The sequence below is a fragment of the Nicotiana attenuata genome, chromosome 6, assembly GCF_001879085.1.
Source record: "Nicotiana attenuata strain UT chromosome 6, NIATTr2, whole genome shotgun sequence".
Lineage (NCBI taxonomy): Eukaryota > Viridiplantae > Streptophyta > Magnoliopsida > Solanales > Solanaceae > Nicotiana > Nicotiana attenuata.
In genome coordinates this window covers 2,822,803-2,848,978 of record NC_031994.1, presented here as the reverse complement: position 1 = coordinate 2,848,978, position 26,176 = coordinate 2,822,803, and the positions used below count along the sequence as shown (strand labels likewise).

At 37.9% G+C, this 26,176-nt stretch overlaps 2 protein-coding genes and 1 long non-coding RNA gene across 4 annotated transcripts; 1 reads left to right on the top strand and 2 right to left on the bottom strand.

The window, feature by feature from the left end:
* On the top strand, positions 329–2,944 carry LOC109226487. Its single transcript, XR_002068063.1, has 2 exons — positions 329–860; positions 2,723–2,944. It is a non-coding gene; the product is annotated as an uncharacterized LOC109226487 (long non-coding RNA).
* LOC109226486 lies at positions 1,922–5,778 on the bottom strand. Its single transcript, XM_019391249.1, has 5 exons — positions 5,596–5,778; positions 4,578–4,678; positions 3,615–3,678; positions 2,293–2,389; positions 1,922–2,157 (listed from the first exon to the last, which is right to left on the bottom strand). Exons 1-5 carry the CDS (start codon positions 5,651–5,653, stop codon positions 2,079–2,081), a joined length of 399 nt encoding a protein of 132 aa, XP_019246794.1. The 5' UTR covers positions 5,654–5,778; the 3' UTR covers positions 1,922–2,078.
* On the bottom strand, positions 7,032–11,210 carry LOC109226485. Of its 2 annotated transcripts, XM_019391247.1 has the most exons (5): positions 10,959–11,203; positions 10,416–10,510; positions 8,905–8,968; positions 8,264–8,360; positions 7,586–8,133 (listed from the first exon to the last, which is right to left on the bottom strand). In XM_019391247.1, the coding sequence occupies exons 1-5, from the start codon at positions 11,014–11,016 to the stop codon at positions 8,055–8,057; spliced, it is 393 nt and encodes a 130-aa protein (XP_019246792.1). In that variant the 5' UTR covers positions 11,017–11,203; the 3' UTR covers positions 7,586–8,054. The 2 variants fall into 2 exon arrangements, with proteins under 2 accessions (XP_019246793.1, XP_019246792.1); XM_019391248.1 differs by lacking the exons at positions 7,586–8,133; positions 8,264–8,360 and adding an exon at positions 7,032–7,327 and having other exon boundaries at positions 10,959–11,210.

The window sequence follows — 26,176 nt, the reverse complement described above, 5'->3', positions numbered from 1 at the left end:
ATATCTTTAATGAAGGAAATACAAGAAAAAGATGACGAAATATGAGGAAAAGTTAGGGAGATGAATGCAAGGAAGAAGGAAGAGATTTTTAAAATTGAGTATGATGAGGTATTTATAGGGGAAAGCAATCGTCATTAGAGTTGATCACTTCGTGACTGATGCAGCCACAGAAAAACCCTATAAAAGAGCTGAAAACCGCAAATTTTGGTTAACTCTCAAGTTGCTGATAGGGAAATTATACTAGCTAAGAAATGTCTTCATAGAAATGAATTTCCATCAAGGGAAGAGTGTTAATCTATATATATATTATTTGAGGATTGTACAATATAATATAAGAAACCATGTTAGTTAACAACCACTGGCTTAATTAATTAGCTTGTATACCAGAAAGTCTGTATCCACGTTAGATTAATAAATTTTGATGGCTAACTAAAGATTATGTAAGCAAATTTGGTGTCCAATAGTCATAATTCAAAACTTTTCATTTTTATCTTTCAAGAGTTCTTTATTAATGTTTTCTATTGTTTTTCAAAGAAATAACTGTAGCCCACAGCAATCCTCTCCCCAATCTCCTTTTTTTTCTTTTTTTTTTTCTTTTATGATTCTATACCTCCAATTCTCACCCAATCACCCTTACACTACGGCAACTCTGAAGCAAAGGATGGCAATTTGACAATCGAAATTGCACTTAACCTGGCACGTGATAAAAGCTCTTCTCCATGTTTCTCAACATTTCGCCGGAAGATGTGGGAGTTGTTCGCCGGAGCGAGATCCATCGCCAGAGGCGGCGGAGTTGTTCGCCAGCGGGACATCCGACCACGTCGGTAGATCGCCGGTGGAGGTGTGGCGCATTCGTACAGGTGTTGCTCTCTCCATTGTTAAGAGTTTGCGTTTGTCCGGCAGCTGAAGAATGTTGAGTTTTTCTATTCGTTTTTTTTATTTTCTGTTACCATTTCACGAATGGTTATTTTTTTAGTTTATTGCGTTAAAATTGGTAAAATATTTTATAAAAAAAAAAGTCACTTACTTTTATCATATAAATCCACTAAAAAGAATTCGTACCAAAAATTCACTTCATTTTTACCAAGTTATAAAAGAACTCAGAATATAATTCGCAAATTAATGCCAATTGTATTTAAATAAGAGAGTTAATCATACGTCAATCGTAAATACAAAAACAAATTGCATAATCCTTATTCCTTAGGAGCCCTTTGAAGATTATTTTGAGAATTATTCTGCTTAATAAACAAGCCAAATTTAATGGCTTGATTTGCTTTTAATGTTTGATTAGACATTCTACCAAAGGTCGCTTCTAAAGTTTAATTAACTTCGTCGCTTCTACCAAAGGTCGCTTCTAAAGTGCAGCAATAGCGAATTTTCGTCTGCTATTTAAAATATATTCACAATTTACAATGTATTTAAAGATTAGTCAGTTACTTCAGGACTAAATATCCTCAATTTGTGAATTTAGGACCTAAGTCTTGGATTTTTGAGCTGCTTTTCGAATTACTAATTTAAAATTTTGGACATAAGATTTGAACTTTAGGACACGATATCATGAACTTTAGGTGCCAAAATGTAAGTCCTTTGTCATATAACAATAATTTCTTAATGCAAAGCTTCTTCCACATACTTTAGAGAGAAGCTTCTACAATATAAACATGTGAAACCGGAACTGGAAAATTATAATGCAATCTGTTTATCAAATACTTAATCGAAAATAATATTTCCCTCTCACAAGATAGGGTTATGGTTTGCTTACGCCCCACCCTCTCCAGACCGTACTTGTGAGATTTTACTGGGTATATTGTTGTTTGTTTATCAAATACTTCGGTGTGCTTCTCTTGGGATCAATGGTGGCAACCTACCTAGGGGCGGATGGATCACAACTTTTATGATTCAACTAATAAAAAGCATGATGTATGTGAAAAATTACTAAAATTTTAAGAAATATTAAATTCTGAATCCATAATCTCAAAGATACAATGAGTTCAATGAAATTTTTTAAAGATTGAACCCATCAAAGTGTACATTATGAATCTGCCTCTGAACCTACCCGAGAATAGTGCATATTAAGTCTATTCATCGAACGTACTCATAAATCCACCAAGAAATCCAGCACCGTTGCAATCACCACATAACATATCTTTTTTACCTCTGAAGAAAAAAAAAGTGCAAACATGAAGGATATGATTAATCAGACGGCATTGCAGCATTTTTATCGACTTGCTTAAGAACAAAATTACAATGTGAAACCATAATTATCAAAAGAAAAAATGATAGTACAATTACCTGCACAACCAACATAGTCCACCAGCTTTGAACCGCCCGTTGAAATGATCTACAGAGTTAACCCCAGAGCCTTTGCACTGTGAGCACGATACTGCACCTGAGAGCAATATGGCGTATAAGAAACAGAGCTTTCTGAACTAAATCCAAGTTGAAACGCATTATTTCAGGCCTCTGTAATCAATATATATATATATATGAAACGATCATGGGTGCAAATAATGAGTATAGGCAAGAAAAAGAACCATAAAGGCAAATTTAAGTATGTAACACGGCAAAGAACCAGCAAGGCTGCATGTTTTGGTTGGACTGTAGCTTGGGAAGCTTGCCTTACCCAAAATAATCTTCAGAAGAGAGGCTTTGTTCTGTGTAGTAGTTGTTATTTGTGTGAAGAAGAACTGGAGACTACTAATCACCTTTTCTTGCATTGTAGATATGCTAGACAGTGCTGGGAGCTTTTTTTCAATTTATGTGGGATTTTCTGGACCATACCTCAGAATGTCATGAACCTTTTGAATGGTTGACAGCATCAGAAGACACATAAAGCACTTAAACAGATTTGGAGAACCAAACCTCTATGCATATTCTGGATTATTTGGATAGAGAGGAATAGAGCTTGCTTTGATGGGCAGAAAGATCATATTTCTAGAATAAATATAAGTGTTTGCACAATCTATTTCTTTGGTGTAATAGTTAGTTTGGTAGATGATATTGATCATTACATGGATTTTATGGAGTAACTTAGAAAATATTTTTATTAACTGCATGGATATTCCCAGCAGTTTTGTACTCTTTTCTGCTACCATCTTGGTATTCAGTTAATAAACCTTTACCTTTTCAAAAAAAAAAAAAAAAGAACCAGTAAGGCTGCAGCAGTAACAAAAAAAGTGTTGGAATCCCAGATACGCTGTAATTCTCAGATAAAACTTTGATGAATAATTTGGGGGAAGCTCGTAACAAAGGTGTTTTTCCATCGAGCACTTAACATCAATAGTCAAATTACTACTTGAAGCAAATTGTTTTAAGAAACAATCTCAAGCAGAGGTAAAACAAGCATTATATTGATAAAAGATATAATAGCTCTCTTACTAAAATCTAGGAGTACAAAGTTTCTCTCGAAAGTACTGCTTCTGTTACAATCATCTTCATCGCCACAATTCGATAAAAATTGAATATACCGAAAGGCAAAATTACGGTATTAAGAAATATTAGTCACTTGAGACTAAAAACAGCATGAGAGTGTTTGTCGAGAGAAGTTCACTGAACTTTATCGTTAATGATGAGAAAGAATTCAAGATCCAAAAGATATGCATTAATCCACTTACCATTTCCATCACAATTTTGACAGACTATGCTCCTTACTTTCGTGTCTTTGTCACTGTCAGTGGCCTGGAAAATAGAGAGTAATGTTAAAGCTCTGGCATAATACAACAAACTCAGAGAAATAGAAGAAAAGATGGTATAGTTAGATCACAAAAAGAGGTGAAAGAAAAATTGTAGGAGCAAACCGAAGTTTCAATAGAACTACAGCTAGCATTAAACTTAGGAGTTTCACCTTTACGAAGTATTCTGAGAAATGAGAGACAGAAAAAAGAAAGCGAGAAAAAGGTTCCTGATCCCATCAGGAACGAAATGATGCGGCCTGACCCCATTTCACATAAATAGAGAGATAATTGCTATAATGCAGATGCCACCACATTAACAGAGGCGGAGCCAGGATTTCAACTTTATGGATTCTAAATTTTAGACCAACGACAACTTTATGGGTTTTGAAGTTAGTATTTGTACATACTTAATGAATTTCTTAACACAAATGCACCGTTTGAGCAAAAGCTACTGGATTTGTCCGTACCAATATCTGGGCTTCTAGCACCGCTCCTAATTACATAGTTTTCGAATTCCCACAAACAAGTCTATTTGGCGGTTTTCCTAGCCAAGTAGTATAACCACAATCATTTAATCTCATTCCTTCTCAATACTAAACCAGTTTGAGCACAAAAAACTTCTTAAAAACATTCATTACTCCAGTCTCAAGCCAAGACTATGAGCACATAAACTTCTTAAAAGCTTCCTCTCCATTCTCAAGTCAAGACTATAAGTCCATGAACCCCCTTTAGTCCACCTAGCTCCGTGCTGCCGCCACGCTCGAGTTATATATGTCTAAAGTCATACTGGATCTTAGCCTTAGTGTCTAAACATTAAAGTCAAAAATGTAGCCATTGCATATCAATTGAGCACATTTAACTGCAAATTTGCACAATTATCTATACATAGAAGCCCAAAATTACCTTCACTTCCACAACTCTCAAGTTAGTCTTGGAGCTGTATGAAACATCTTTGATCCATTGAATCTTTCCTCCGGTGCAATTCCCATTAATCAGATTTAGACCTGACAAAAGTACAAAATATCCCAATTACTACACACAAAAACAAAATTGACTCTTTACAACCAAACACATTAGCATTCTACACACAGTTGCAGACCCATAAACAAACACAAAGAATGACAATTATGCGTAAAGTCACTGAAATTTATCCATTGTAATAGTAAGAATACATGTTTTTTTTTACACTGAAGTAACTGCTACATGTTGTTCCTTCCGCCTCGTTTTTCTTATTATCTTATTGTTGTTACTGCTTGATGCTATTGCTTTCTTTTCATCTTTCCTCGAGTCGGGGGTCTATCGGAAACAACCTCTCTGCCGTCAAGGTAGGAGTAAGTTTGGCGGACACACTACCCTCCCCAGACCTTACTTGTGGGATTATACTGGGTTTGTTGTTGTTGTTTAAGTAACTGAATTTTACCCACTATAACAGTTATTGAACTTTACCCAATATAACGGTTTGGCCACAATCTCTTTTGCAACATTAAAGTACCTAATTTTAACCCCTATAACAATAAAATTCAGCTTGTTTTAAGTGTCAAAATGTACTTTTGTGACTAGATTGTTATAGAAGGTAAGGTAACTAAAACTTTAAGCACTATAATAGTTACTGAATTTTACCCATTATAACAATTTTAGTCACATTTCTTTTGTCACATTATCCATTAAAACAATAAAATTCAGCATCATTTATGTAACAACCCATAATTTTTGTGACAAGACTGTTATAAAGGGTAAATATCAGTAAATACACGTGAAATTAACCCCAAAAAGATTACAAACCAATAATGCAGAATCAAACTAAAATGAAAAAAGAAAACATGAAACAGCATATGCTTCAAGTAATTGACAGAGAATACAACTACCAATTAAGCAAAAAGGGATAAATAAATTACAAGAATTAATAGAAACTGCAAATTACCTGGTCTATTGACAGAGTTGAATGAAGCTAAAGGTGTGAAACACAGAGAATTTGCCATTAAAAGGAATGAATTCAGTTTTTTTTTTCTGAATTTAGTCAAAGAAACAACTTGAGAAGAAAATAAGAAGTGAACTTGAGAAAAGTGAAGCAGTTTTTTTTAACTAAATGTTGGTTTTAACGATGCAGCCGCAGGTTTACTAGATAAGGCTCATTCCTTTTTTGGTTTCTCCCCTCCGTTGATCTAAAATCTAAAAGTAAAATGACTAATATACCCTTTCTCTCCGGCAGGCAAATAAGCAATAAAATATCTTCCCATTTTTAGTGTCGTTTTATCCCATTTTTAGTGTCGTTTTATCCCCTTCCCCCCCCCCCCCCCCAAAATACTTCAAAATATCTGTTGTTTCAAAAAATCCCAAAAAAATTACTTCAAAAAGCATTTGTTATTTTTTAAATATAAAAAATAACAAAAATATAAATATAATTTGTTGTCTCAAACTGTAAACTGTAGGAGTATATTCTGGCATTAATGGGGCATCTTTTGCTTTAGACAAGGTAAATTATAATTGGACTGCTAATTTTATGGCGAATTTAACCCAATTTGTCAAATGCTACTGAAACTAACCAAATCTCTTCGCCCCTCTATTTAAACTACTTCTTCCGTCTCATTTTATGTGACAATATTCGAATTGCAATAGTCAAACAAATTATACTTTGACTGCAATTTTTTATATACCTTGTAACATGTGACTGAGATATTCTTTAAGTCACTAATATACTTTTTATGCACGATTATTTGTAATTGTATTTTAGAGACGTAACGGTATAATAATTCTTTTACATCATTTCTGTATAGAAGTTAAGCTCTAGAACATTTAGTAGGACTCATTAGCTCAGAGGCGGATATAGCCTCTTTTTTTAAGTTCGCTCAATTAAACTCAATATTTTGACATGGAATGAGATGTATATGCAAAAGCCTACTACAATTTTAATAAATATATCAAAATTCTAAACTTATAATTTCAAAAATATAATATTAATTAGTTGAACTCATACAGTTTAAATTTTAATTTCGCTTCTCAATTAGTTATATCCTAGTATTAAGGATCATCAAGTAAATGCTTTGATGCAACTGAATATTACTGGAGCATAGTTTTCTGTGACTTTTGACGTCTACTAAAATTGTGCTTTGTATTTATATTATTCTTTTTCATCATCTGATCAAGAACCATAGAGTGTTATGTGAATATGTGTAAAAGGATATTAAATGCCTTGTCTCATCTGAATTGCAGTATGGCTTAGTTTTCTGGTGATTCAGTGACCTATTGTTACCTCCATAAATAGAAAAAGAAAACAAGCTTTTACTAGTTTGATTTGATAATTAAATAAATTATAACAGGAAAAAATAAATGAAAAATAGTTTCAAGTTTGGCCCAATATTTAGGGGGGAAATCAGAAATAGCATGATTACAACTGCTAATTAAAAATTAGCCACAATTTCAAAAGTAACGAAATTTAATCATTTTTCATGTAAAAATAAAATTTGAACAAAAGCACCTTTAAAAATCCGAAAAAATTCCTGGAGTTCATATGAGATTCTAGTATAATATGTTGGAATTCATAATGTGCTGGAATTCCAACATAATATACCAGAAATTTATATGCAGAAGTTCCATAATCCAGCATATTACGCTGGAACTTTCCGTGCTTCCGCTTGAACTCGAATCGTGGGAGGCTGCAAGTGAACAAAGAGAAGATGTCTACCTTCTTTGAATTGGGCACAATAACATAAGCAGAATATTGTCATGTGATGATCAATTCAATGCTTGAAGTTGCACACTTGAGAAACCATTTTGAACCTGCTTTAATATCAGCTTTATTATTTTCTTCTATTTGTTTGCTGCTAGTGAAGCCTTGACCAAAAGTGGCGGAAACAGGATTTTCATCAAAGGAATTCAAAAAATCAAAAAAAAAAAAAAAATAACAAAGAAGCTAAGGGAATTCAACACCTAATATTTATACATGAAAAAAAATTAACCATATATATACATTGTAATTTTTGGTGAAAGGGGTTCGACTGAACCCCCTTCTGCCACCTAGCTTCGCCCCTGTTGAGTGTTGACCAGGTATTACCAAGTCAAGATGAGGTGCAGAGACTATGAGGTTTCTAATTCAGATTCCCAAAGATGTATATACTTATGTACGAAAGCCATGATTGACTTTTCAAGAACATTACACAAAATGTAACGTAGCTGTTCTTGTAAATATTTTCCAGCATCATCGATTCGCCTAGGGTGTAACATACAACCCCCGTAGGGACTCAGCGTCCTACCTTGGAAGTTGCAGAAGCGCTTTATAGCATTTGAACCACAGCAGTGAAAAGTTCTGGGAAATGGTTGCCTGTTAGTATTGAGTTTCATAGCTAGGCTATTGTTTCATACGGCGACCAGTGCATATGACGTCTAGTCGTCAAATGTACTCATAAATCCACCAAGAAATCCAGCACCATTGCAGTCACCACATAACATATCTTTTTTACCTCTGAAGAAAGAAAATACAAACATGAAGGATATGATTATAGAGATGGCAGTGCAGCATTTTCTCGACTTGCTTAGGAATTGAAAACCAATATAATCATAATCACCAAAAGCATAAGTGATGGTACAAGTACCCGCACAGCCAACAAAGTTCACCAGCTTTGAACCGCCCACTGAAATAATCTACAGAGTTAACACCAATGCCTTTGCATTGTGAGCACAACACTGCACCTGAGAGCAATATAGCGTCTAAGAAACAAAAAATGCTGAACTTAATCCAAGTAGAAATGGATTATCTCAGATCTCTGCAACCAATATAAAGGGCAATCCGGCGCACCCGGTATCCCGTGTTCACGCAGGATCAGGGAAGGGTCGCACTCCAAGGGGTGTGGTGCAGACAACCTACCCTAAGGCAAGCATTAGTGGCAGTTTTTTCGGCTCGAATCTGTGACCTATATGTTGTTGTTGTTGTTGTCAAGATATAATAGTTCTATCACTAAAATCTAGTAGAAAATTTCCTCTTGAAAATACTGCTCCCCTCACGATAGTTCATAAAACCTGATGTAATAGCATCTAGAGCTAACTGGATATCATCTTCATTGCTATAATGCAACTAACATCCAGTAAAAATAAGCGCATAATTACAATATTAAGAAATGTTAGTCGCTTAAAATTCAAAGCAGCATGAGAGTGTTCGTCAAGAGAAGTCCACTGAACCTTATCATTAATGACGAGAGAGAATTCAAGATCCAAAAATATGCATCAATCCACTTACCATTTCCATCACAGTTTTTACAGATGATGCTCCTTGCTTTTGCGTCTCGGTCGCTGTCAGTGGCCTGGAAAATAGAGAATAATGTTAAAGCTCTGGCACGACACAGCCAACTCAAAGAAATTGAAACTAAGATGGTATAGTTAGAGCAGAAAAAGAGGTGAAAGAAAAATTCTAGGAGATGAGAGACGAAAAAAGAAAGCGAGAAAAAGGTTTCTGATCCCATCAGGAACGAAATTAAGCTGCCTGACCCTGCTTCACATAAATAGAGAGATGAATTGGTATTATGCAGATGCCACCATACAGCATTCAAATCCCATAAACAAGTTTATTTGGTGCTTTTCCTAGACAAGTAGTGTCACTGTAACCATGTATTTCAATCCTTTTCGATACCGGACCAGTTTGAGCACAGAAAACTTCTTAAAAACATTTGTTGCTTCAAACTCGAGCCAAGACTATGAGCACATACAACAGCAATAAAACCCAGTATAATCTCACAAGTGAGGTCTGGGGAGGGTAGTGTGTATGCAGACGTTACCCCTACTTTGAAGGTAGAGAGGCTGTTTCCAATAGACAAGACTTTGAGCACATAAACTTCTTAAAAGCTTCCTCTCCATTCTCAAGTCAAGACTATCTCCAAATTCTCATCAAACAAGTTTTACTTGATTAGTTATTAACTTTTGTGATTTTCCCCCTTCTAAGTTCCAAGTCTTCACTCCTCATATATCTACTGTATTTGCTATAATCATTCACCTGAAATTTGTTGTACCAATTGCAGTCACTTTCACAACAGAAATTAAAAACATAGTTATAGTTCCAGGCTTTTGGCAAGCATACCATAGGGAAAATTTTCCCCAACAATAGATGGCATAATACTTAGAAAAGCAGTGAGCTTCAAAGATGAAGTTCACTCTGCCATATCTCATATATACAGCAATATCCTAGAAATTTCCTAAGTGTACCTACATAGTTACCGCTGTGTGACCAGGAGGCCACGGGTTCAAGCCGCGGAAACAACGTCTTCCAGAAATGCAAGGTAAGGCTTCGCACATAGGACCATATGTGGTCTGGCCCTTTCCCGACCCCCGCACATAACGGAAGCTTAGTGCACCAGGCTACCCTTTTCTGTAACTACCTAGTTGCCATACAACCTCAACACTTGAGTTAAATATGTCTAAAGGCACATTGGATTTGTAATTGCCCTCAGTGACTAGGTAAAAAAAAAGGACAGCCGGATGCACTAAGCTCCCGCTATACACTGAGTCAGGAAAGGGTCGGACCACAAAGGTCTATTATTCGTAGTCTTACCCTATATTTCTGCAAGAGGTTGTTTCTGTGGCTCGAACCCATAACCTCCTGATAATATGACAGTAACTTTAGCGGTTACGCCAAATCTCCCCTTCGCCCTCAGTGACTAGGCATAAAAGTGTAAAAAAAATGTAGGAATTGCATTTGATGGAGCATATTTAACTGCAATATGCAAAAATATTTATCCATAGAAATCCAAAATTTACCTTCACTTCCAAAACTCTTAAGGAACTCTTGGAGCTGTAGGTAACATCTTTGATCCATTGAATCTTTCTTCCAGTGCAATTCCCATTAATTAGACCTGTCAAGAATATAAAAATCCCAATTATTACATAAAAGGTTGCCCCAAAAAACTGAATCTTTAAAACCAAACACAAACAAGTGACAAATTTTGTGTATGGTCACTGAAATTTATCTACTATAACAATAAAATTACAAATTCTTTGTTACATGTAACCACTATCACAGTTAGTGAACCTTACCCATTATATTAGTTTAGTCTCATTTCTTTTTGTCACATTAAATAATTAAACTTTACCCATTATAACAATAAAGTTCAGCTTCTTTAATGTGACTAAATATAATTTTGTGACTAGACTATTATAGAGGGTAAAGTTAAGTAAACAGACGTGAAATTAACCCCCAAAAGTACAAACCATTAGTGTAGAATCAAACTAAAAGAAACAAGCATAAATACCCATTATGCAAAAAGGCATAAAAAGCAAAAATAAATAGAAACTGGAAATTACCAGGTTTATTGACAGAGTTGAAGGAAGCTAAAGGTGTGAAACACAGAGAATTTGCCATTAAGAGAATTGAATTTAGTTGTTTTCTGAATTTAGTCAAAGAAACAATTTTGAGAAGAAAATAAGAAGTGAACTTGGGAAAACTGAAGCAATTGCTAATTAAAACAGCTAGAAATGTTGGGAGTAACGAAAACTACATGCAGCCGCAGGTTTACTAGATAAGGCTCATTCCTTTCTGTCTTGCTTTAGAAAATTAAGAGACTTATTTCCTTTCTCGCAACTTAAAAAATAAAATAAATAACATAAATATAGTTTGCACAATATATTTATAATATTTTGTGATTAATACTGTGGACAGATTAAATTATGATTGATCTGCTTGTTTAGGGGTATTATCACTTTTAACTCGCGCCAGAAATTATTTACATTTGATAGCCGAAAAAGTGTATAAAGTTTGTATAACTTTTGTATATAACATACAAAATATATATATATACAAAACATATATATATTTTATACACTTTTTCGGTTATTATTTTTACAGCAGCTATAAAGTGTCATTTTTCGGCTGGTTTACGGAGAATTTAGCCCAATCTGTCAAATTTAATAAGAACTAACCCAATCCCTTATCTCTCAATTTAAACTATTATCTAACTAGTCTTAAAAGTACGCTTGTTGCACGTGTAACTTGTTTTGATGAGTAATTTTTTTATGTCACATAAATATAATAATATTATGGCTGAGTTATAAAATAAAAGTTTAAGCATCTGAACTTGATGAATAAATGAGCGTAGTAAAAGTTTTAAATAGAATAATTTGTTCGAGTCAATAATTTTGATAATAAACGAAAACTCAAAAATTTAATTTACATAATTCAGAGTGAAAGAGAATAAAACTTTTATAGGATATATTATGTGCATGTAATATAAAAACTACTGTTTAAAATAAAGGTATATTTATAATACACATTATATATGCTTAAAAGCTTTGCTCAATCATTTGTTCCAACATTACATATGTCCGAAATGTTGGTGAGACTCAAGGAGGGAAGGGGATGTGAGGCTGGACTCGCAGGTCATCCCTAGAAGAGGGAGTTTTAAGTACATTGGGTCTATTATTCTGGACATGGGAAAATTAATGAAGATGTCACCCATCGTATTGGGGCGAGATGGATGAAATGGAAACTCGCTTCTGGTATTTTATGTGACAAGAAGGTGCCATCGAAGCTTCAGAGTAAGTTCTATAGAGTGGTGGTCAGACCAACGATGCTGTATGGGGCTGAGTGTTGGCTAGTCAAGATCGCTCATGTCCAGAAGATGAAGGTAGCAGAGATTAGGATGTTGAGATGGATGTGCGGGCACACCAGGTTAGATAGGATCAGAAATGAGGTTATTCACGACAAGGTGGGTGTGGCCCCTATTGAGGATAAGATGCGGGAAGCGCGGCTTAGGTGGTTTTGTCATGCGGGGAGGAAGAGCACAGACGCTCTGGTGAGGAGGTGTGAGAGGTTGACGTTGGAGGGCCTACGGAGAGGTAGAGGCAGGCCAAAGAAGAGGTGGGGCGAGATGATTAGGCAAGACATGGCACAGCTTCAGCTGACCGAGGACATGACCCTTGATAGGAAGGTATGGAGGTTGAGGATAGGGTAGTAAAGTAGGTAGTCTAGAGTGTTCATAACAGTAGTATTGGCACGTAGTCTCGCTTTTTGTCAATAGTAGGTTTTTATGACTAACCGTTGTTTTCTTTTATTGTTGATCACCTTACTGTCTTGTTGTTTTTATTCTTCTTTTATATGTTTTTTGGTACTGTCCCTTCTTGTCTATATTTTCATTAATGTGGTGCTTATGCTTTCCTGAGCCGAGGATCTATTGGAAACAACCTCTCTATCCTCACAAGGTAGGGGTAAGGTCTGCGTACACACTATCCTCCCTAGATCCCACGGTGCGGGATAAGACTGGGTATGTTGTTGTTGTTGCTGTATTACATATGTCTGAAAACTATTTTCTTTAAATTTATAAATAAAATTTATTTATTCTATACCTAAGTCAATAATATAGAGTAAAGAAAGAAAAAAGAGTTATAATATTAAGAAAGTATCAAAAATGATAAAGGTTGATGTTTTGAGGGTAAAATAGATATTTGACCACGAAAAATTTGAGAAATCTAGTTTAATAACTTTCTGAGTGCTATGAAAATAGTTAAATAACTTTTCTATTATTGTTTACCCGTAAAGCGGTAAAGTTGAATTTATAACATGGTTATAGAGAAGCGAATCGGTTTGATCCCAAAACAATAAGTAAATTAAATAAAATACAGGACTTAGCGTTTAAATCGTGACAAAATAACAAATAGCTTGGTTCCAGGAGCAGAGCTTCAGAAGGCAGTAACAAGAATATCAATAGATAAGAAGTAAAGTACTATTGAGCTTAGAATATTGTGTAGCATAAGTTTGTTAGAAATATCGTGTCCTTACAATGGTTGTTGAAGTCACTAATTATAGCTTCATCTAGGAACAAGGTCCTAGGATCAAACCACTCTTAAATGACAATTATGGGGCAATTGATGAATATGTAACGATAATTTATAAATGCTAAAATTCTCTATAACGGATTGTGTATTTAGTACTGAAGAATATTCTTCTTTGAATGTCATCGGGTGGCAAGCATACGTTTTTCTTCATTAGCAGTATTCCCCTCGGGGTCTACCTGGTGCCAACCAAAGCTACTGTCCCGGGCCTTGGTTTCCACTTACCTCGCTTTCCGTCTGCCTTCGGTTCTTTGTGTTACCCAGAAGTTGGTGGAGATACCTTCCTTGGCGGGAAATATTCTAGTCTCTTCTAAAAAGTTTCTGACACTTGATTAGACGCATGTCTCTTTGCATTTAATGCCTCGAACACACGTCATTCCACGATTTAGCAATACTTTCGTCGGTTCTCGAGTAATCATGGCCACGATTTTAGCCGCCTATTCCTTTACTTATACGCCTCATTCTTCTTCTTTTGCACTTCACAGTCTTTCAAATTCTCTCAACTTCTTTGCACTCAGCTCTTTCTTGCTTTTACTCTTCCTTAATCTTCTTCCTCAAAGAACTTTCATTACCTTCTGCTAATCATGGCCTCCTCCTCCAAGAACTCAACCTCTCTAAAAATTGAAGAAAACACCGATGATGCTTCTCCTCCCACGGTGAGCACCATCATTCCTAGAAGGCTCAGCACAACCAAGGATTTTGAAGAGAAATTTCCTTCTGCAAACTCCCATACATGGGCTATTGGCGTGTATCCTTCTTCTATCCGTCCTGCTAGCATTCCTGCTGTGAAGGAGGATTGTAGTTACCATGATCTGAACATCATCGTTCCGGATCTGGCAGAGCGTATAACCTTCCCCACGAAGGGTTTTACATATGTTTACAAATATCCCTTCACTTTGGGCCCATTCTCATTCAGCGGGGGACTTGACCCCATAATCCTGGAATTCTACCACCGCTATCAAGTCTGCTTGGCACAAGTGAGCCCCTCTGTGTGGCGGACGATAGCCTGTCTACGGCGGCTATGCCAGGAGACGGGGGAAGAGTTCTCCTTGGATCGCATGATGAACCTCTACTCTCCCAAGATTTTTCATGGGGGAGTAATAAACTTTAGCAAGCATAGCCATCATGCTTTGCTCACCAGCTTGGATGATGACAACGATCGTAGATGGATGGAGCGAGTCGTTGTTGTTTCCACTAGGGATATCATGCCAACCACAACTCAATCTTTCCCTGAGTCATGGACTCGTACACGTAAGTTCGACGTCTGTCTTTTCTCTGATAAAAGGTTGAGGTTGTTTCATGTTGTTACTGATCCTTCTCTTTTCATTATTTCAGCAACTCGGTGGATACCGCCAAGGGTTGAAGGCTTGGACCAGTGGGTCCAGAAGATTTTGGATATTACCATGCCTGAGACCCGCTGGTGAAAAGAACTGGCCCTTAAATACGGGCGGAAGGACAAAAATCATGGTAAGTTGATTCTCGAAACTAATCTTGTTTTTTCCTCATGTATTAGAAAATTGGATAACTTTTTTTCCCGTTGAACTCAGGTCTTCCGCAGGGCTCTATTACCGTCCCCGAGGAGGACGTCTTGGCTGATCCTGCAGAGGCTGCGAGGTTGCTGAAGGAGGCCTTCACCCAAATAGGAGCCATCGGACCCAGGTGCTTCCTCTCGGAGTCCCCCGTCGGAGAACAAGCAACCAAAAACACGACGTTCCTCTTTGGCTGAGGACCAAAATAAAAGGGTGAAGAGCACCGCACCCGAGCCAGCCGCAGTCACTATGGTGATTGATAATAACGGGGAAGCCAATGATGAAGGGGTTTTCCTACGTAGGAGACAAAGACCATCATAAGCTCAACAGACTGCTCAATCTGAAGAGCTTATAACCCCAACCGAGGATGATGCCCAAGCGCTCTGGGGAGAGTATGACCTAGTGGAGAATGTCATTTCTCTATTTCTAGTCCCAGCTACTGCTCCCGATCCTATGAGGCTAAGTACTGGGTCTCTTCCGTCTTCGATTGACGAGCAACCTACAACCAGCACTGCTTTTGCAGCAATTGCTTCTCATCCCACAAAACCATCAGCTTCATCTCCTTCCACGCCAATCATGCCTTCATCACCAACACCTACTACATCACCCCCACTTGCCGCAAACCATAGGAATTTGGGACACAACCATTCTCCCCCGTCTTCGGATCCTCAGAGGAGGAAGAGTCTCTCCCTCTCGATCTCTACTGAGTGTCATCTGCTGTTCCGGCCGGTGGAACTCGCCAATTACCTGAAGCCGCTGGCTTCATAGAAATATAAGAATAAAATGCACCTCTTTTAGGGAACGCAGCAACGGTATGATATTTATTCTCTATACTGCTTGTTTCTTCTTGATTTGTTATGACAGGATTTTTAACTTGGTTTGTTGCTCTGCAGGCTAGCTTCCTTGCTTCTGAGGGCCTTCAGAAGTTTATCCTTGATAAAGAAAGACTCGCGTCCGATCTAAATCACCTGTTGGCTGAGCGGGACTAAGTTGTTTCTTGCCTCCCGGCACTGGAAGCACAAGCTGCCGAAGCCGGTGAGTTGGAGGCTCGGTTGTAGCGGAGCGAGAAAGAAGTAATGGCCCTTAACCAAGAAGACTTCCAGTTAAATGTACAATTTCAAGAAGCCAAAGCTAAGTGGATTGAGGTCCAAAATGCTATTCTTGCTGCCGCCGAGCGCGAGGCTGCCTCAACTGAGAGATTGACTAATTTGGAGGTAGCTTTGAACTCCAAATATGAAGAGGCTGTTGCTGCTTAGGATAAATATAAGAAGGTCATGAAACACAATAAGGTTTATATCTCCACTATCCATGACCTTGATCTCAGTCTTAAGGTCACAAAGATCTGAGCGGAATAGCCTTTCGATCGAGGTTGATCAGCTTAAGTCAATGTATAGCATTAGGAGAAAAACCTTGGAAGGGGCCAGCGCAAATGACTCTTCTGTTTCCGGTTCCGAGTTCTTGAAAATTGAGGAGGAACTTGAAGGGGATGATGATGAAGGCCAAGATCCCGAGCTGGCGGCAGATCCGCCCACTTTTCCTAGGGGTGAAAATGCTTCTCTTCCCCCAAGTTCTAGGGACGCAGTAGTTTAGTTTTTTACTTTCTTTTTCTTCTGTTATTTTCTTTTCATACTCTTGTACTTGTGCTGCTTGGCACATTTGTTATATAACAGTGCTTTTTTGTTTGAGCATTGCGCAAAGCTTCGGGTAAATTCTTCTGAAACCAACCCTTTACTGTGAGGGTTTCATAAGAGAGGACCCTTTTATGTTTATGGTACTCTTGAAGAGGACGTCTCCAGTTCATTCCGGCACTAGCATTTGAATTACTTGATTAACTTTCAAATAATAAAATTAATTCATCGTTTGGACAAGAAACAAGATAAACGGACTTTACTTTATTCCTCTCATTTTCAAAAGTACATTAACATTCGATGTGCTGAAAAGAAATTGCCATTACTTGTGGCTAATTTGTACAATTTGTTTCTACTGGGCTGGCCACGCAGTCCCCGGTCCTGATGATATATTCTTGTTCTCGAATTTTGTCGTCCCGATTTCTATGGCAATCAAGTTGCTGTATTCTCATATCATCCCTCCCCCCCCCCCCCTTCTCTCAGTGTTCGAATGCGAAGAATGCGAATTGGAACACTGAAATCTTGATCCTTTGAAGATTCCACTATGTGGATGGTTGGATAATCTTTAGTCTAATAGCAAGTTTTATTTCGCGTTAGGAACTTTACTACCGAGCGAAAGATTATCTAACCACTCCCCAGTGGCACTCCAGAACGGTCAGAGAGCTTTTGGACCAATAGCAAGCTTTGTTTCCCATTAGAAACTTTGCTATTGAGCGAAAGACTATCTAACCACCCCAAAGCGGTTTGTTATTTCTATGCCTTGTCGTTTAAAGGTCTTATTTTCGCTGACGACGTTTCCTTCGTAGTATGATTTCTGTTGCTGCCTCGTTAAAAACATTGCCATAAAAATTCAATTGGGATAAAAACTGGACGAATGGAAAAAAATGCGGCACATACTTTCAGTGTAGGCGATGCTGATCAGCAGTATTACCTTTTGAGGTGTGCCACATTCCAGTTGCTAGGCAATTTTACTCCGTCTTGATTTTTCAGTTCTTATGATCCTTTCTCGTTGAAACAGCTGAAACCTAGTAGGGGCTTTCCCACGTTGGACCCAGCTTCCCTATGTTGAGCTCTTGGGTGTTTTGAGTCACTTTTCTTAAAACCAAGTCTCCCACTTTGAAATAATGGAGATTGTCTCTTTGATTATAGTATCTTTCTATTCTTTGTTTCTGGGCCACCATCTTTATATGTGCCGAGTCCCTGCATTTGTCAAGCAGCTCCAATCTAATCAGCAATGCTTCGTTGTTTGCTTCTTTATAAGTATCTCATGGTAGGTTCTCCCACCTATGGGTGGGCATAATACTGGTCGAACGAAAAAACCGTCCGAATCGATACTTTCAATTTTTTCGATGTTCGGTTCGGTGTTCGGTTTACATTTTTAAAAAGTTTGATGTTCGATTTAGTTTTCGGTTTTAGTGCCTTGGTTTTTCGGTTAACCAAAAAACCGAAGTTTTTATATGGGTTCTTGGCCTTTGGCTCTAGACTCTTCTAATTCTTTTAGTTACGGGTAAACCTTGTAATTTTCTCAAATACGAATAAGACTTAAAACTAAAGTTTTCGCCTGTTGTTGTCTAACACCAGCAAGTTAGAGTATATATTTTGTAGATTCAATAGCATTTATTCAATTATTTAGTTGGCAAATTTTAATTTTTTATTGGAAAATAGGAATTTAAGGTGATAGGTAATGATAGTCACATATATTTTTTATGTGGCTATAGTTAATATGGATAACTTTATATGAAAATGAAATATTAGTTAGAAATGCATTTTACATCCTAATTACAGTGAGGATATAAAGTTCTATGTTTGTGCATCATTTGTTGCTAAATGTTTAAACGATGAATCTTTAGGAAAAACTTATACTATATTGTATTTTGATTGTACATCTAGTGAGGTATAGTTTCTGGAGGTAAAAGAGACATAATTCGAAGGATTGAGTTAATAATTTATTTTCTGGACGCGAATAATACATAAAGAATTAAGGATTGAGTGCAACTAACTTCTTAGTTGCTTACTTGCTCTGGATTTTCTTTTGGTGAAAAATGTGATGCTAAGCCAATGTTTAATTTTCTTTTTCTTATTTCTTTTTTATATATCCAAACGGACCGAATCAAACCGAAAATCGATTGTACCAAATTAGTAAAAACCGAAATAACCGAACTAATTTTGGTACGGTTATTGGTGCAACAAATATAAAATCGAAAACTGAAAAAATCGAACTGAATTTCATAAAACTGAACGAACAGACCGATGCCCACCCCTACTCCCACCTCCACCGGGATACGAGCTTCTGCTTCGTATACGAGAGAGAAAGGTGTCTCTCTCGTACTTGACTTGGCTGTCGTTCGGTATGCCCATAGCACTCCCGAAAACTCTTCGGGCCATTTGCCTTTGGCTTCTTCCAATCATTTTTTGAGATTTTGAATAATCACCTTATTTGTTGATTCTGCTTGCGCTCGAGTGGTATGGCGAAGATGTGATTCTTTTGGATTTCATGTCTTCAAGAAATTTTGTGACATTTGCGCCTATAAATTGTGGCCCGTTGTCCCAGGCTATTTTCTTTGGTATTCCGAATCTGCAAATTATATTCTCCCACAGGAAATCGACCACTTCGCGCTCGCCTATTTTCTAGTAGGGACCTACTTCAATCCACTTAGAGAAGTAATCAGTTAAAATCAAAAGAAATCTTACCTTACCAGGAGCTGACTGTAGTGGACCGACTATGTCCATCCCCTATTTTATGAATGGCCAAGGCGACAATACCGAATGCAATAGTTCCACCGGTTAATGCACCAACGGCGCCTGTCGCTGGCATTTGTCACATTTCTGAACAAACGCCTCAGCGTCTTGTTCCATCTGGGGCCAGTAGTATCCTGTCCTAGATAACTTTAACACTAACGGGTCTGCACTAGAGTGATTTCCGTTGATTCTTTCATGAACTTCTCTCATGATGTAATAGCCTCGGAGGATTCTAAACATGGGGTCAACGGGCCTTGAAAAGACTTTCTATACAACTAGCCTCCCCAGAACCTGTACCGAGCTACTTTGGTGTGGAGTGCTCGAGATGCCTTTGGGTCTTCGTGTGGTTTTCCGCGCTCAAGATAGTCGATGATCTCATTTCTCCAGTCCCAGACCAAATTGGTCATGTTTACCTCATAATAACCATCCACATCCAATACCGAATGCATGAGTTGTACGACAGTACCGGAGTCGGATCCATTCATTTCCGTAATGAGCCCAGATTGGCCAGTGCGTCTGCTTCTGCATTTTCTTCTCTCGGGATGTGAGTGATTGACCATTCCTTGAACCGTGCGAGCAGAGTTTGGACTTTCACTACATATTGTTGCATGCGTTCCTCTTTAGCGTCGAAGATCCCATATACCTGATTTACTACCAGTTGGGAATCACATTTGATTTCAATGACCTCGGATTCTAGTCCCGAGGCCAATCCAAGTCCTGTAATCAAAGCCTCATACTTGGCTTCATTGTTAGTCAAGGGAACAGTTCTTATGGCCTGCCTTAGGGTTTCTCCGGAGGGCGTAATTAGCACTACCCCGAGCCCGGACCCTTTTACGTTGGAAGCTCTGTCTGTGAACAAGGTTCAGACTCCATCATCGCATCGCTTCTTTGGTGGCCAAATGCAGTAGTTCAGGGTTGAAATCAGCTACAAAATTGGCATAAACTTGTGATTTGATCGCAGTCCTGGGTTTGTAGTCTATGACAAATTCACTCATTTCGACCGCCCAATTCGCCAACCGACCTGATAATTCAGGTTTGATTAGGATATTCTGCAGGGGAAAGGTTGTCATCACGGCTATCGGATGGCATTGAAAATAAGGCCTAAGTTTTCGAGCAGCAACGACGAGAGCTAGGGCCAGTTTTTTGACGTGTGGGTAGCGAGTTTATGCTCATGTTAAAATTTTACTAACATAATAAATAGGAGATTGCGTACCTTCATCTCCGTGGACTAAAACTACACTTACCGCTACCTTCGAGTCCGCTAAGTAAGTCAGCAACTTTTGCCTTCCTCCGGTTATTAACGGAGGGCTAGATAAATACTTTTTCAAATCTTTCAAGGCCTACTGGCACTCGAAGTCCATTCGAAGTTGTTCTTCTTTTTCAGAAGAGAGAAGAAGTGGCATTTTTCTGAAGACCGAGAAATGAACCTACTTAATGCGGCTAGTCTTCCAGTTAATCTCTAAACCTCTTTCACGTTTGATAGCTGGTCGGGGATGTCCTCGATGGCTTTAATATTATCTGGATTGACTTTGATTCCCCTCTGTGACACCAGGAAACCCAAGACCTTACTGCAGCTGACTCCGAATGCACACTTTTCAGGGTTAAGCTTCATGTTGTGCTTCTTTAGGATGTCAAAGGTTTCTTGGAGGTGCTTGAAATGATCACCTGCGTTCAAAGACTTAACTAGCATATCATCTATGTAAACTTCCATCATTTCCCCTATTTTCTTTTTGAACATTTTGTTCACAAGCCTTTGGTAAGTGGCTCCGGCGTTCTTAAGCCTGAAAGTCATCACACTGTAGCAATATGTGCCAAAGTTCGTTATGAACGAAGTTTTTTCCTGATCCTCCGGGTTCATTTTAATTTGCTTATACCCGGAGTAGGCATCAAGGAAACTCATCAACTCGTACCCGGCCGTCGCATCAATCATTTGATCAATGTTTGGCAATGATAATGAGTTTTTTTGGGAACGCCTTATTCATATCCTTACACTCTACGTACATACAAAGTTTGTTCTTTTTTGGAACTACTATTACATTAGCTAGCCAGTCGGGATATTTTACCTCCCGGATCGAAACGATATCAAGCAATCGGATTACCTATTCTTTGACAAACATGTTTTTGACCTTGGCAATAAGGCGTTTCTTCTGCCTTACCGGAGGGATATTGGTGTCACGACCCAAATCGAAGGGCTGCGACGGGCACCCGCTGCCTTACTCAACCGAGTACCAATGCAACGTATATTTCTTATCACACCATCATGGGCAAAAGGGCCAGAAGGGCCGTCATGAGATAACCGGGATAAAACATACAAGAATACTAGACGTAGGACGACCCAACATGATATAGAAACTTATACATGTGACATACGAGTCTACAAGGCCGACATGATCATTTGTACACTCAAAACATAGGCCGAAAAGGCCATACAAGTATCCATATATATGACATTTGTCAACAAACCTCTAAGAGTAAATAAATGTCATAAAGGTCAAGACAGGGCTCTGCTATACCAATCAATACATGTCCAAATCATACTGACCAAATAGGCAACTCCGAAGCAAGTGGAGTGCACCAACACCTTCCGTTGAGCTGATAGCCTACTAGAGGATTGTCAACCTGTCTATCAGGACGTGCGGGCATGAAATACATCATCCCTAGGCAAAAGGGACATCAGTAAAAATAAAGTACTGAGTATGTAAGGCATGAAAACAGTATATAAAAGACATAAAAGAAACATGGGGTAAGGAACTCAACTTGTAAGTCTGAATAGCTCTGTGAATCATGGAAAATTTATAATGTCATGCATATGCGTATAAATGTCATATCTTGCATAGGTATATGTGTACATAACATCATCAATCCTCTGAGGGCATCCATCATATCATCTCGGCCTCTATGGGCAAAATCATCAATGTATACCAGTTGATCAGGTGGTGGTGCGTATATAACGCCGTAACCTTTTTCTATACCCCATGTACATATAATATACGCGTATATAACGCCATCTGGTCATGGGTCAATGTACCTCAAATCTTATTTCTTAGCTTACATCAATTGACTTATGATGTACTTTCACATACGAAAATATGGGGTGTAACATCATTCCCCCCTTTGGAACATTTGTCCTTGAATGTTGATTGATGCGCCTATCAGTCTCATAACATACAGCTTTTATGAATACGTTAATATTGTTCTTTCCATCTAGGCGACTGTTCTATGAATAAATTCAAAGGCCGGGGCATTCCCCCCTTTAGGCCTCTTTCTCACACCACGACTTGTGATCGGAATCCTTCCAATTTCGTCACTGTTGCTACCTTCTGTGATGCAGCCTGTATGACTCTGTCCTATTATGCGCGACTCTTCTCTCCTTTTTCCTCCAACTTTTAGCCAATCTCTTGGCCTTACTTTGTGAACATATACAGAACTATGACAGGTTATCCCTCTGGGAATCCATAGGTGTACTGAAGTTCTTCGCTTGGTACTTTGTCGAACTTACAACACTATATCTTGTTTCATAGCCTTAGTTATCTATGCCTATGGCTTTACTACGACTAGTTAGGTCATACTATACCATAACTCTGACTTCAATTTATTATTACCGAGATCTACTACCCAACTCCAGGTTATTCTCTCCCTGCTTATCCTATATGTATAAATCTAAGTCCTTTAATGCTTTCTCATTATTGTTCATCTTAAGAATGACGGCGTAATCTCATCTTATATTTTGTAACTTTTATCTATACATTGTTGATTCACCTTAATATTGATCCATAATCTACCACTGATAACTTAGGACCTCTAATGTAATACATTGTCACTAGGGACATTTAAAGTGATTTGCATGATCTACCTAGGGACAATACTATACTTCAATAACCGTATTTCATAGCATCCCATCGCGATTCATTTTATGGGGGGTATTCTAATCCCGTGAAATTCATGAAATCCTTTTTTTGCTAAATCATTACTCAATCAAAGGCCTAAACTTCACCCTCTTGTCCATCACAATTGCACTCTTATTCCACTGCTAGGGCAGCATTCCATCTCTTTAAAGTGCTCCTAGTCTTAGACTCCTCCGAGTTAATTCAAGCTATACTGAGCTTTCTATAACTTATGAAAACCATCAGCTCTCTTGTTTTGATGGGCTTAATTTCGAGGCGCTACCTATTCTTGTCACCTTCTCACTCACCTTTTCTTATACTTAATCTTATCTACAAAAAAATTGTCGCTCTACCATACTTTATCTTGCGACCTACACATTTATTTATACTACTCGCAACCTTCCTTTAACTTGCTAGCACCACAGATTTCCTTCTGTGCCTTCTCAGTTGTCTTTAAATGTAAGCAATTACTTTTCCTGGTCGTTCTGCCATTTGCTACATGAATGCTTGGCCTATCTTATTGCTCACAAATACTGAAATTTCCTGTAACTCATATGATCTCAAACATCACCTTTGATTTTTTCTCCTGTTCATTAGCTACGATAGGTGCCACTTTCTTATGGAGTCGTAGTGAAACTGTTGTTACAAGACCATTTCTTCTTCAAGTTACTATGCGTAGGTTGAAGCCTTCTTCCTTATTTCCTCAGCTAATCTTTAGTGGTAGTACTTAGGGAAGACCCTCTGACTCTTTTAAATCTGCGAGCTTATTACATCATATACCCAACAGAATTTTATTGATGTTCTTACTCGCCTATAATAATCCCTAGTTACTTACCTCCGTGCCCTTATGCTCGTAGATTACTTTTGAACTAAAATTTTTGACTGTCTCCCCAGTGGCACTTTCTTTTATTTCCTTAACATTTATATGGTACCTATAATTACCCCAACTCCTAGCTGAACATTTCTCAAGGATTACGATGTCATATCTCCGAGACTGAATTCCCTATGTTGGGGTTCACTACGTTAATCTTGCACGGTCAATTGATTTATCTGTATCCTCTTGTCTAGCCATAACTCGACTCTTCCTGAATCAACTACTAACTACTCGTTGGTCCAATCTCATACCTATATTCCACGTAATCTCTCTTGGGTTATTTCCTTTGTCTTAACTTACCTCCCGCACTAGCCCCTTATGTATCAAGTGTTCATTCACACTTATTTATCAACAAGATTCTGGGCAGTAACCCTTACTACCTCTCCCCATTAACTCCTACTTAATACCATGTCACACCATCTTCCCCCCTTTCTTCATCTATGGCAGTTTTTCACATCTTCATTGACTCTTATTCGACTTGCAATAACCCTTCTGTACCAAGGAAAACAAAATTTCTTACTCACGAGGGTGACGCCCAGTGTAACTGGCACATTTAGTCCCTTAAGCTTAACTCTGCTCACAGTGCTTGCTTTAGGGAAACGTCTTCCTAGATGAACTTTAAAAGTTATTCTTTTGTTGTCCATTCTATTATTGCCGGAATGCTATCTCTGAAATTCTCACGATGCCGGCTATTATAAAATCCTTTGTTTCCTAGTTCATGTTCAGTTTATCTTGTTCACTAGCCCATACTGATTTCTATTATTCTAGGGGTCTAACTTTTCCTTCTGGTAATCACGTTGGAGTCACCAACTCGTTTCTCGAAATAGGGACATGACTTTATGGCTTATACTCTTTTATTGTCTCAAGGCATGTCACCTCTTGTATTTTTCTTCACTTGACTATAGAATTTATAATCATGTCATATTTGGCAACCCCTGGGATTCAAAAGAAAGAGAAGGAACTTTCTATGTCCTATGTCGTCATCACTAACCATTCCCCTTTTTGATTTACCGTTATCATCCATTTATCACATCTTACTCACAATGCTTCATTTACTCTCTTCATATTCTCCTGCTATTATTTCCGTCTATCACTTTATTCTGAAAAATTCAACTAAAGATTCTTTCACTTTTAGCTCCCCTTGATTCATCTCATTGGCTCTTGGGGTCGCCTAACATTCTCTTTTTTCCTGGGGGGGGGGGGGGAGTCATAATAAGGTAAATATTTATCCATTCTAGGATTCAAGTGCCTATGTTCTAAAATTTCTATACATTCTAGTATACATATCCGACTGTATTATTCTAGAGTGCACCACCTGGGTGTCTCACAAGGAGAACTATTATCAGGTTTGCAATATTTTTCGAAAAGGTTAGCTAATGATAACAATCCATCCACCATTTTGGGTTAATCTAACCCGAGCTGGATCCTGATATCCTATTCTTCTCTTAAACTATATTTGTTAGCTCCAGGGCATAACTGAGATGGGTGTGGCCAATTGTATATATTTTTGTTTCTATTGAAAGCAACTCAAAATGCTTATATTTCTCTGCCTGAATTGTAAATACCGATAATCTTCACTAATTGGGTACCTCGTACCCTTCTTCACCTTGCTTCTTTTACTTGTTGAAACTTGTATCTACCTTATCTCTTCTCTCGTTGCTTTTTACCATATGGGTGGATAGATATTCATGCCTTAGGAATCCTTATCAAGAAGCTTACACGTCTTTGTACATACTTGATCTGCTGAAGACCTAACATTTACTCATCAAAAGCATGATGCAAAATCGAGTTCCTCTGACTCAACTCTTCCACAGCCACATTCAATCTCCTACCAACTGTCTTTCTAGATGTAGGTATCATTGTATTAACAAATAAAATAGAATTAAGGAGTTTGAATTTTTACCACTGAGCTCTACCACACGATCTAGAGTAAGAAGAAAGAGTGACAATCCTAAATCAAATGTAGCCTCTTACTTACAAGTGTGGTGCACAACAAACCCATAAACAAGACTCTACTAGACACGGCTTGCATATTCCCTAG